The following is a 13,052-nucleotide window of genomic DNA, read 5'->3' as shown; positions in this document are numbered from 1 at the left end:
CCTACATTCAGATTTTTTCGATTCCTCCACCAAGCTAGGCTTGTGGACATTTTTGGTGTGATTTGCACAATGTCCTCGAAAGAGCCAGTGCTTTGGGTCCATTGGGTTGCGAGAGCTTCCTGCAATGGGCGCATCCTGAGTCGGCAGTGAGGGATAAGGAGTATGCACGAAGACATCATTCCCATGAGGGATGTGTAAGTGCGCACTTTGATGTATGTTTTTGTCGCCACAGCCGTGGCCAGAGATAGTATCTTGTCCGCCCTCTCCTTCGAGGGAAAGGCCTTCACGCACTCCGTGTCCAGGATAGCCCCTAGGAAGGTGATCCTTGTCGTAGGGGTGGTGCAGGATTTTTTGAGATTGATGGTTAATCCTAGCCTCTGAAAAAGATTGGTGCAGGCGCAGGAGGATGCTGCCGCGTCCTCGGCTGAGGGTGCTTTCACCAGCCAGTCGTCTAGGTAAGGGAAGACTTGGTGACCCAACTGACGCAGAAATGCCGCCACCGGTGCTAGGCACTTCGTGAAGATCCGCGGCGCGGACTTGAGGCCAAATGGTAGGACTCTGAACTGATAATGTCGGCCCGCCACCTCGAACCGCAGGAACTTTCTGTGACGCTTGAGGATGGGGATGTGGTAGTAGGCATCCTGGAGATCTAAGGATGTCATGAAATCTCCTTGTTCGAGAGTGCCCAGGATTTCTTGAATCGTCACCATCCTGAACGATTGGCTCCGTAGGAAGGCATTGAGTGCCCGAAGGTCTAGAATGGGCCTCCACTTGTCCTCTTTCTGTCTTACAAGAAAGAAGTGTGAATAAAACCCCTTCCCCTTCTGGGATGCTGGAACTCGTTCGATTGCTCTTTTTTGTAGCATTATAGCGAGTTCTAGGGTAAGGAGCCGTAGATGTTTGTGCGTCCGTCTTTTGGGAGGTGTGTTGGGAGGCAGGGATGTGAACTCGAGAGAGTGTCCGAATCTTATAATTTGGAGAACCCATCGGTCCGTGGTGATGTGTTGCCAATTGTCGAGGAAATGGGTCAGTTTTCCTCCAATTTGAAAGGATGTAGAGGGTGGTGGGACTGGCTGGAGTAATCGGTCACTGGCGTCCGCCAGCGCCCCTTTTGGAATTCCTGCCCCTGAAGGTAGATCGTCCGTATGAAGATTGACGGGCTTGTTGTTGTTTATGCTGGTATTGATTTTTGTTGGTAGAGGAATACGAGGACCGGTTCTGGTAGGAACCGCGATAAGAGGACTGACCTCTGGATCGGTTTCCTCGAAAGGACTGGTTCCGGGACTGTAACGTGCCTAGTGCCCTTGCAGTGTCGGTGTCCTTCTTGATAGTTTGCAGTGCCTCGTCGATCTTGTCCCCAAAGAGATGCTGGCCGTCGAAGGGCATGTCCAGCACCTTCAATTGTACTTCCTGGCGGAACGACGTCGCCTTCAGCCATCCTTGACGGCGTAGCACAGCCGCTCCGGCTAGTTGACGGAAGCCAGTCATGGCTGCATCTATAGCGCAGTCAATTATTTCCGCCGCCGAAGATTGACCTTCCGACAGGAGAGCCTTGACCTCCCCCCTTACGGCATCAGGCAGTTCCTTCAGGTATGGGGCTATGTCCTCCCAGAGTTGGCGATTGTAGCGCCCCAACAAGGCAATGGAGTTGGCGATCTTGATGGTCATGGCCGACGTGGACGTGAATCTCTTCCCTATCGTGTCCAGCTTCCTGCCTTCCTTGTCCGGAGGAGCGGACAGTGGGGAGGAAGGGTTGCGGGAGTGTTTCTGGGCCGCCTGCGTGACCACTGAGTCAGGTTTTGGGTGCCCGTTGAGGCAAGCCGCCGCCTTAAGTGGGGCTTTATATTTCTTGTCCAGGCGCGGAACAACCGCAGGCACGGAAGCGGGTGTCAGCATCAATTTCTTGCCCTGTTCCCACAAGAACTCTATGATTGGAATAGATTTGGTTGCCTTTTGTGTCTGCTCTTTGAAGTCATGCAGGAAGCAGTCCGTTTCCGTTGATTCCACTACCATATGGAATCTCTTCGCTGCCCGTTCCACAATTTTGTGGAAGCCTGCTATGTCCACAGGCGGCGAATCCGCCTGTCGCGGTTCAGGTGAAGCCGGGGATGGCGCTACATACTCGTTATCTCCATACTCGTTATCTCCATCCTGGTCCGAGTGGACCGAGTGGACTTCCTGGACCTCTCCTTCCTCCAATTCTTCCTCCTCCTCGTCGTCGTCCGAGGAGTCCATCACCTGAGGCTGGGTCTCACGGTGGGTTTGGGGGTGAGTTTGAGACCGTTTTGGGGCAGACGCTGGTGTATGGTCTACCGGTGTCTGATGACCACTGTCCGCATCCGGGAATCTTTGCTTGTAGTCCTGCACAAGGAACCGCAGGTCATTGACCAGAGTCGCCGGTAGGCATATCATGGGGGTGACCTCCGTACGGACACTAGTGTGGATGGAGTGTTCCTGAAAAGTTAGGTCCTCCTGCTCCTCATCGGTGCTTTGGCACTTGACGTTGAGGTCCGAGATGGAGGTAGCTGGACCCATGTGGTCATCCTCTTCGGATTCCTCACTTTGGAAGATGTCGTGAGGTGGTTGCATCTCCACTTTGCTCGGAGACGTGGTTTCCGGGGTAATTTGCGTTTTTCTAGACTTGCTAGACGCAGCATGTGTTCCTGTCGACGTCGAGTGCGTCGTCGACGGCGGTGGCATGAGGGTCGGCATCTCTACCAGTTCGGATTTTTTCCATGGTTCCGATGCCGTCTCCGACGACGAGTCTTCCTTCGTCGTCGGCGTCGTCGACGACGACGGTCCCTTCGTCGACGGTTCCTTCGTCGACGGTCCCTTCGTCGACGGTCCCTTCGTCGACGGTTCCTTCGTCGACGGTGTCTTCGTCGACAGTGTCGTCGTCGACGGTGTCGTCGTCGACGGTGTCGTCGTCGACTGCGTGGACGACTGTACCTTGGTCGTCGACGACTTCGATGACGATGTTGTCGTCGTCGGTACCTTCGTCGACGGCGAGCCCGCCGTCGACGGTGTCTTCGTCGTCGACGTCTTCGTTGACGTCTGTGAGTTCTTCGACGACGGTGGGCTCGTTAATGACGATGCCGTCGTCGATGGTGTGGTTCTCGTCGTCGACAGGGTCTTCGTCGTCGACGACGATTGCAGTAATATAATAGAGGAAACAGGTCTACCTGATGATGTTGAGGAAGTAGTCGTCGTCGTCGACGCTGAAGGCGATGACGCTGATGTCGTCGACACAGTGGTTGTGACAGAGGTTGTTTTGTGGGTCTGTCTGGTAGACGATGGATCAGGCCTTTTGAAGGTGTGATCAGCCTGAACAGACACTGAAGATGACGTAGATCTTGCCTCTGAAGACTTTTTTGTCTTCGTAGGAGGAGTGTCTGAGGGGCCCGGGGAAGATACCCTAGGCCTCTTTTTAGAGACTTCTGAGCTTTTGGAAACACTGCTCTCAGAAGATTCAAGATTGTCTCTGTCCTTCAGCCTGTCCAGCCAGATGAGAAGGCGTCCTTCCCTGTCTCTCACAGTCTTTTTAGGGAAAGACCTACAGATCCTGCACTTGTCCGAGACATGATCTGGGTAAAGGCAGTACAAGCATAGCTCATGCTTATCATCCACATGGATCCTCTTCTTCCCACAGGAAGAGCAGGCCCTGAACAGGGCTTTCTTCTGTGACTCCGACATGGAAGAAGTTTGTGGAAAGAAGCCACTTACTGCAAACAGTGTAGTGAAGAATCCTTGAAGGGTTGAGAGCGAGGAATCACTTTTGAAGAAAGTTAGATGATTATAAGTAATCTTGAGCAGAGCTCAAGCTGGAGACTCCCTAGCACAACGTGCGGTAGAAAATCTGAGGGACTGGGGCTCCTCCCAGGGAGGTCCTAGAGGGAGGTCGGAGCTGATTGGCTGACTGTAAGAGTTTGGTCCTTTTTACATAAGGACAAGGAAAGGTCACTAAGGGGAGACCCTTGGGCCTATTTTCTCTATGTATGTCTATAGGACATTACTTTTTTATTTACCGGAGGCTCCCGTCTCGACGACGGGGAATGATTCAGGCATGTGAATCTATGAAAGACACCCAAATACTGGATAATGTATTGCTTTCAGACCCCAGCTGCATCAGTTGCTAAATTTTACAATTAAGAGGTGCGGACTTACATGTCATTCCATAGTTGTAGATGTCCGATTCACTGCTTCTAATTGCAATGGTGGTCCCATTTGGCATTGAGAAATCATCCGCGGTGTCAGAGTTCCACACTCCTGTAAGAAAAAGTAGACATGTTAGCACCTGGGGCATCAGCAGTAAAAGACCAAAAGACTTTGGTATGAAGTTAATGCCTCACTTTCACAAACAGTAGAGATACCTAAGCACATATACAATGAAATGTAATGCTTAACTCATCTTCCAATGTCCTGTTTACTTTACAGAACACAGACACTGCTGTGTCTCTGACATGGTTCCCTACATTTGCTGTCTCTTCACAACCCTCTAATTACTGTGCATCTTTCCCATTCAGGTTTGAATCTGTTTGCATATATCACCTATGCGAGTTATCAGTCAGTCCAAGAAGTGATTGTATGCAGGGCACCTAGAGTAATGACCAGCAGTTCAGGTTAAGGGCCTGATTTAGGAGTTTATTCTGTCATGATGGAGGATGTCATCCCAAGGGACCCTACCCACCACATTTAGAGTTTTCTGTTGGCCCTACAGACAATTCTGTACATTGTCAGGACAACCATCATGGCTGTTACTGCCAAGGCAGGAGGTGTTTGACATAGGGTACCATCAGTCATTGTGGCCACCCAACTCATTTTTCAAAAGGTTTTTGTTTTTCAAAAGCAAACTCCCAAAGCAGGAGTTGAAAAACTAAAAATGATTTGCCCCACACTCTTGGAAAGTTCTCCTAGGATGTAAGGGTCATTATTGTCTTTTTCCACACCTTTATCTCCAGGTTTTTCCTGGCAGTGACAGAAAGAAAAAACATTATAATGCCCATGCTCAACAGGGCAGACAATGTAAATTCTACTCCGTCAGTCCACTGTCAAAAAAATCTGTTGACAGAGCCAATGGGTGCTTTGTTGACAGAAGTCTGACTCTAAGAGGGGTGGGTGGCACAAGGGTTTATCGGATAGGGCACAGGTACGTCATGTTTGAGCAAAGGACCATGCCCGTCAAACTCTAAATGATTCCCTTGTTAAAGCATTTCCACCCAATCTACTATTGTAGTTCACGTCCAATATGTCATTCATGATAATAGTTGTTTGCCGCCATGCCAATAGCCAGTTCATGGCATTTCGATATGTTTTACAGATGAAAAACATGGTGCACTGCTACTCTTACAGCATTTGCAATTCTTTGTTTACCACCTATTCCTTTAAGAAACCTCAAAACTAGAACACATGGGTTCAACCTTCCACAATTACAAGCACCCTTTGTGTTAGTACAATGTCAGTAAGAGTTCAGTTCTTACCCAGCAGGCCGCTGGTTCTGTTGATGTATTGGGTGGGAAGGCTCGAGACTGCGCTTAGGATTCCAAGAGAAGACAAAACAGATACCGCCACCACTCCGTCGAATGTCGCTGAGACTGAGTTGTTCCCTTTGATCAAGAAGATCCCTGTATCATTGTAAATGTTGGCATCCATGTCTACACAGTAAGAAAATGAAATGAGGCTTTAAAACCAAATATTTAACTAAATTCATGAAAAAGGAGATGCTGACCACCTTCATTTACCCAATACATTTGAATGTATTCGAATTACATTGTGATTTGGGAACCTTTATGCTCTTGGTAGATTAATTACAATTGAGGTGTATCCTTCACAAAATATATGAGGTGACCTTTGACAGTACAAATGCTTCACAATATAAGAAGCTGCCCATAAGAGCACAGTTGTGTCATACAGTTCATGCAAGATAGGGCATTTCCTTTCTCAAATTAAAAGGGCAACACGTCCTGAGACTGGAAGAGGCATATGAGCATTGTATAGAATCTAATCAAGCTATGGTTAAAATATTGTGCAGCATCTTGGGAAACATGCATCGAAAAATGCATCAGAACTTCGTGCAATGTCACAGGACCCCTCTGAAAGGACCATAAATTTGAACTTGTGAATGGACTTTCTGCGTTCCGAACCAATTCAATGCCAATTGGAGCATATGAAAAAGGTGGCAGTGAATATAGTGATATAAGTACAAAACACTGATCACAAAATACTGGTTTCAAACTGCGACCATTGGGCCCAATTTCACAGAACTAACTTAAGACAAAATCCTAAACTTACTACTTTTGGTATTCACAGAAGTTAGGATTTTGTCTTAAGTTTGTCTTAAGACAGACTTAAGACAGACTTAAGTTAGGATTTTGTCTTAAGTCTGTCTTAGGACAAACTTAAGAAAAGATCCTAACTTCTGTGAATACCAAAAGTAGTAAGTTTAGGATTTTGTCTTAAGTTAGTTCTGTGAATCGGGCCCATTGTTTTTATGACCACAGTGGAATTTTGCAAAACTTACCTTTGTACTAATATGTTGCTTGACAAAATTGGGAAATATAGCGGGTCCAGATCTGACCAAACTCATCAACATGTATGTGGTAGGTTGCACATTGTGACTCAATACGATCAGTGACCATCACAGGGATGGTGCTCTGTTGGGTTCAGCAGACCACTATTCCTGCAAAGGCATTTTAATTAAATCTAATTTTTTTAATGCAGACTGTTTTTTATAACAGTACTGCATTAAAAAAAAATGGCTTAAACTTTTAAAACGTTTGAGTTTAGACGGTGGTCCCCACAAAAATGCTATGCACATTTGACCCCTTGTCAACTAATAATGACTAGAGAGAAGCTTCAGTCACCATCTTATGCTGAAAGGCCAGAGGTTAAAGGAACTTTGCTGGTGAGAAACCCTTGAGAAACCCTCCATTGAGGGTAGCACTCCCTGCTGACTCAGACTTTGAAGTCTCCACCATTATTCTAAATCTAGATAAGATCAGGTCCTTGACAAGCATGTAGTACCTTTGGGTCCTAATGTTTTACGAAAGATCTTACTAGGACCATGATTCATGGATTTTCCAATCATTTGCTTTAGGGTAATAAGACAATTTACTGTCTTCTAGCCTGGGGGTAATACTGGCCAGTTTCACATTGCATTTATGCTTGGGTCCCATTTAGAAGTCGTTTTAATTCTGACAAGTGAAAAAGTGTTGAACAGGTGAGGGAGTTGCCTCTTTCTTCTGATCACATAAAGTATGTAACGTTGCATTGCTTCAGGGGATCTTCATCTTGCAACCAGCAGTAGGTGGATCTCACACTTACTGAAACTAACATTTTTAGCACACCAGTGGTGAAAATTTAAATGCAACTCCTAATGAAAGCTGAAAAAGAGATAAGACAAGAGAAAGTGCAGAGAATGTAAACAATGTGGCTCAGTTTTGACACCTTTTCGTACACAAAGTTTCTTAACCTTACTCATCCCAAAAATGCTTAAGGAAGATTTTTCACATACCTTCAGAATATACAAAGGTTACAATATTCTTGTTCAATGCAACTTGGAGTGTGTCATTTTGAAGAAACCACTCCACCTGTAAGACAATAGATCATATAAAAATAGTGTTTCTACACACATCTGTTATTCCTGAGACTACATGGCTACTTGGCTTAGTACTGCGTCTATTTCGACAATACTTTTTTAATAACTGTCAACTTTCCCAAACTCGGCCTACACCAGACTTTAGTGTGATGGAGATGCTTTTTAAGAATCCTCACCTATATACCTTTTGTAAAGCTTCTGAATGCTGCTTCATGATGAGAATGTTCTCCATTAACAAACATCTTCCTGGACATCAAAGATTTTGTGTCCTCTGCTCTAACATATTCTCAATAGGACTCACTGCTGAATAAAGCTCTGAAAATTTAACTCTTTACCTTATGCAACACCATTCCCCTCTACATTCCATATATCCATCTTGGCGGAACATTCAATTTAAAGATGAAGTAGAGAAACACCTTTCAAAGTAAACATTACCTTTCTCCTACCTATTGAGCAAACATTTTTGCAAATCTAAACCTCTACTCCTCACCCACTTTGAAATGTCTAATGCTGAAGTGTGCTGCAATAGATTCCCACTTCATAAATAGGCACTGGTTTTCCATCCATGATTTCATTACCTACAACATTTTGTATATTCTGATCTTCACTGAAACTTGAACATCTGAGGACTCAAACCTGCTCCGTAGTGCTCTATCACCACCAATTACTTTTTCAGTTGGATCCGCCATATATTTCAGATTTTTAGCCTGTTTCCTTACACTGTGCTACATACCATCCCTTTGCAGTGACATGATAATGTTTCTGCTGTTGGTATTCAACACTAACCTGAATTTGCTTGCCCCCGGAGCTGTATTGAGAAGCAAAGGCATTAAAGTTGGTCGCCAGAGCTGTTCCAGTTTGAGTGGTACGGCCTTGTAAAATGAAAGACGAGCCAGTGCCTGTTGCGTTCAAGAGAGTAAAGTCTCCTAGGCCATTGAAGGTGTACCCATGTGCATCCAGAGTCGTAATGTGGGGGTCCCCGTACATCCAGGCTGCAACAGAAAGACATCATGAGTTATTGTGGTGTAAATGCATGGTCTGTGAGCACTAACACTGATGGGTGGAAAGGCCAGAAGGATTGTCTCTAATTAGGTGTATTACCTATGACCAGACATTAATAAATATTTTAAATATTTTGACATTGGGATTACTTTTGTATGCCAATCTAGTGTGAATACATTAAAGAAGTCATTGTTAAACCCAATAGAAAAACCACAGCATAATGTGTCTCAAACTTAGGTGGAAATTCAACAGCATTTGAAGTTAACCCATGTTGACTATTGTTAAACATCTTTCAGACTCACCTGGGAATAATGGCACATAGCCGGTGCATCCAATCCTTGGTCGCTTCTCTATGTATCTGTCACAAAATCTTGGATTGTCCAGTTTTTTGCAGCACCAGTCAAACGGCTGAAGTTCTACATCTGTATAAAATGTTAGTTTTTAAACATTATTATTACTGAAAAAAAGTATAGCCACGTTTTTACAAGCTCAAGATGTAGAAAATGCAGAACAGAAGCATTGATAATGGCTATTTAAATCAGGCTACTGACCAGTTCAGCCTGCATTATAATAGTTTGGCTAATGGGAATCACAGGGACAAAGGGCAGGATGGGGCATTCTAACAGTCTCAGGCAGAAACCACTTCATAATATAAAGCTATCATACAAACAAACAAGTCTTATCGGCATCTTACAAAGAGGACGAAGAAGGAATCGTTTTTGACCTGTAACTTCAGTTCTCTCATAAGGGAATGTCTATTATAGTCATAAGCACTGAATAGTCCCGCCCATTTGCAGGGACCTTGTATCACTTTTTCACAATAGATCTCCTTAAGTGTAGATGTTTGCCTTTCTTCAGGAAGGCATGCAGAGTCACTTAAAATAGAATTTATTAGGCAGCCTATAGGACTAGGCTACAATGGCCCAATTCTTCATCTTGTACTTAAAAAAGGGACCAGGAGTAATATCTATATGTATAATTTCATGATATTTTAGTACAACAGCATAAATAACTTTCACAAACCCATTTTAGGTAGAGCATAGAGATGAAGGAAAGCAGGACAGTGTAGCCCCATAGTCTGTCATATGGGCTAAACATAGACTGTGCCTATTAGAACCCAGGGGCCACCAGTATCCCATCATGCTGAGCAGGAGGCAGTTGCTTCAGTTCTCTTTGAGGCACTGTGTAATGATATATAGGTTCTCTGGTTACTTCTGCCCACCCACCTCGCCGGACACACACTCGACGCAGTCTTCTCTTCCAGCACAGACATCGACTTCAGCCACGCCACAGAGCTTCAATGGACGGACCACAGCTGCGTCCACTTCACCTTCAAGAGAACGACGACCCACCACCACCAACAACAGGCCGCCCGCAGAAGCTGGAACAAGATCACAGCAGACCAGCTCGCCACCTCCCTGAGCCAGCACCCTCCTGCCAGCTCAGCGGACCCCAGCCAGGCCGCCGACAACCTCACGAAGTGGATCAGCATCTGCGCTGACGAGCTCGCCCCGCTGAGGACCCCGCCCAGCAGACCCGGCAGCAAGAAAGCCCCGTGGTTCACCGACGAACTCAAGAGCTCCAAGAAGAACTGCCGAGCCCTCGAGAAAGTCTGGAGAAGGGAACCTACACCGGACAACAGGACCTCCTTCAAGCTTGCCACCCGGAAGCACCACCAGCTGATCCGCGCCGCCAAGAAAACAGCATTCAAGGAACGGTTGGACAACAACGCACACAACTGCAAGGAACTCTTCAACATCGTGAAAGAGCTTTCCAACCCCAGCACAGGAAACAACGACATCACCCCATCGCAAGACCTCTGCAACTCCCTCGCTTCATACTTCCACAACAAGATCGCGGACATACACAACAGCTTCAACAACCAACCAACGCACACCATGACCGAACAATCACCCCCCACCACCACCCTCCACGCCTGGACCCCGATCAGCACCGATGACACCATCCGCACGATGAACTCCATCCACTCCGGATCACCGACCGACCCCTGCCCTCACCACGTCTTCAACAAGGCCGACGCTGTCATCGCACCCCACCTGCGAGACATCATCAACACATCCTTCGACACCGCCACCTTCCCTGAGAGCTGGAAACACGCCGAACTCAGCGCTCTACTCAAGAAACCAACAGCAGACCCCACCGAACTCAAGAACTACCGCCCCATCTCGCTCCTCCCGTTTCCAGCCAAAGTCATAGAGAAGACCGTCAACAAGCAGATGGCCGCCTTCCTCGAGACGAACGGATCCCTCGACCCCTCACAGTCCGGCTTCCGAGCCAATCACAGCACCGAGACCGCCCTCATCGCCGCCACCGATGACATCCGAGCCCTGATGGACAATGGAGAAACAGCGGCCCTCATCCTCCTAGACCTCTCCGCGGCTTTCGACACGGTCTGCCACCGCACCCTAGTGCAGCGCCTCAGCAACGTCGGAATCCAGGACAAGGCGCTGGAATGGATCATCTCCTTCCTCGACGGAAGAACACAGAGAGTCCGCCTATCACCATACAAGTCAGAGGCCTCCGAAGTCATCTGCGGCGTCCCTCAAGGATCATCTCTGAGCCCCACCCTCTTCAACGTCTACATGAGCCCCCTCGCGGCCATCGTACGCAAACACAACCTCAGCATAATCTCCTACGCCGACGACACCCAGCTGATCCTCTCCCTGACCAACGACCCCGCCTCCGCCAGAGCCAACCTGCACGAAGGGATGAAAGAGGTAGCCGAGTGGATGACGACCAGCCGCCTGAAACTGAACTCTGACAAGACGGAGGTCCTCATCCTGGGCTCTTCCCCCTCCACCTGGGACGACTCCTGGTGGCCTCCCGCCCTGGGCACCGCACCCAAACCAACAGACCATGCACGCAACCTGGGCTTCATCCTGGACTCCTCCCTCTCCATGACCAGGCAAGTCAACAACGTCTCCTCGGCGTGCTTCAACATCCTACGCATGCTACGGAAGATCTTCCGGTGGATCCGAGACCAGGAAGACCGTCACCCAGGCCCTCGTCACCAGCCGACTGGACTACGGCAACGCCCTCTACGCCGGTACCACCGCCAAGCTCCAGAAGAGACTCCAGCGGATCCAGAACGCCTCAGCCAGACTCATCCTCGACATCCCACGAACCAGCCACCGGACATCTGAGAGACCTTCACTGGCTCCCCGTCAACAAAAGAATCACCTTCCGCCTCCTCACCCACGCACACAAAGCCCTACACGACCAAGGCCCGAGCTACCTCAACAGCCGGATCAACTTCTACGCTCCCAAACGCCACCTCCGATCAGCCAACCACGCCCTCGCCGCCATCCCCCGCCTTGAGACCCTACGGGTATGTAGCGCGCTCTATAAGTGTCTGTGAGAAGTTGGCCTGATGTGCAGTGTTCACTATTCTAGTGATCACTATATATCAGTCCAAACAACCCTTATTGATGATTGGTTGTAAGTCAACCTTATAGACCAGCTATCCTAGTAGCATGGATACGAGCAGTCTAAGGCTAAGACTCTAGAGGGCGTGTTAAGCCAGCTGTTTTACCATCACATTACCCCTTGAACACCCAGTGAAAGGACACCACACAAGTGTTATGAAAATAAACAGTGTATTTATTAGAATCACAACAACCCTGTACTCTTTATGAGGACAGGGTGCTAGGCACACAACAAAACTCTTACGAAGATACTTAAGTTAGCACGTTATACACAAATGCCCGAGGGGCACGAAAAACCATATACTTTAAAAGTGGAATGCGAATTACTAGCAGGTAAGTAACAGTTCTAATAGGCTTTGGAATCGCTAGGACTTGACTAGGGAATCGTTAGATTACTTCTAGGAGACCTAGGGGACTCGGGTGCAGAGTGTGCACTCTCACGCGGGATGCGGGACAAAGTCTATGGAGGCTAGTAAAGGCAAAGTTAGTGTTCACGGGCGAACCCGACCTGGTAGGAAGAAAACGACAGTGGATCCTGACCCTAGGATAGTGAGGCTATGCTGGGACACCGAAGTGCCGAAGTTACCTAGCCCAGGGGCTGCAGCTGCATAGGTCTGAAAAGACGTCGGGGATCTCGTTGCCGGACCAGGTGCCTGGAAGGAAGAAGTTGCTGGCAGGCGACCAGTGAAGAAAAGTTCGATGGATCCAAGCCTGGATCAAGGAAGAAGGAAACCTGAAAGCAGAGGGGACCAAGTTCTTGAATCACTAGCCAGTGATTAAGTGGGCACCAGGATGGCACCGGGCGAAGTCACCGCAGTCAGGTGAGTGGGCACTGCTGGGCTCTGCAGTCTCTCGGACCAGGAGGCGTTGTCGGCGACCAGGATGGAGGTGCGAGCTGTCCCACGAAGGATGAAGTCGTTGGCGTCGAAGTTACCCAGGGTTGGGCAACAAGCCTTGGCTAATTCAAGCCCACGCGGTGGACTCAAAATGGCGTCTTGAGTGGACCAGGA

General features: G+C 48.0%; 1 protein-coding gene across 1 annotated transcript in view; it reads right to left on the bottom strand.

Annotated features, from left to right (window-relative positions):
- LOC144792796 (uncharacterized) overlaps nt 1-13,052 on the bottom strand; it is an 844,113-nt gene that overhangs the window by 183,554 nt on the left and 647,507 nt on the right. The window contains exons 57-61 of the mRNA XM_078667999.1: nt 8,899-9,018; nt 8,381-8,586; nt 7,511-7,586; nt 5,478-5,651; nt 4,165-4,266 (exon numbers count right to left, since the gene is read on the bottom strand). Coding sequence (XP_078524125.1) covers nt 4,165-4,266; nt 5,478-5,651; nt 7,511-7,586; nt 8,381-8,586; nt 8,899-9,018 — 678 coding nt within the window. The remainder of the gene's footprint in view (nt 1-4,164; nt 4,267-5,477; nt 5,652-7,510; nt 7,587-8,380; nt 8,587-8,898; nt 9,019-13,052) is intronic.

The sequence above is a fragment of the Lissotriton helveticus genome, chromosome 11, assembly GCF_964261635.1.
Source record: "Lissotriton helveticus chromosome 11, aLisHel1.1, whole genome shotgun sequence".
Lineage (NCBI taxonomy): Eukaryota > Metazoa > Chordata > Amphibia > Caudata > Salamandridae > Lissotriton > Lissotriton helveticus.
This window is presented reverse-complemented; position numbering and strand designations above follow the sequence as displayed.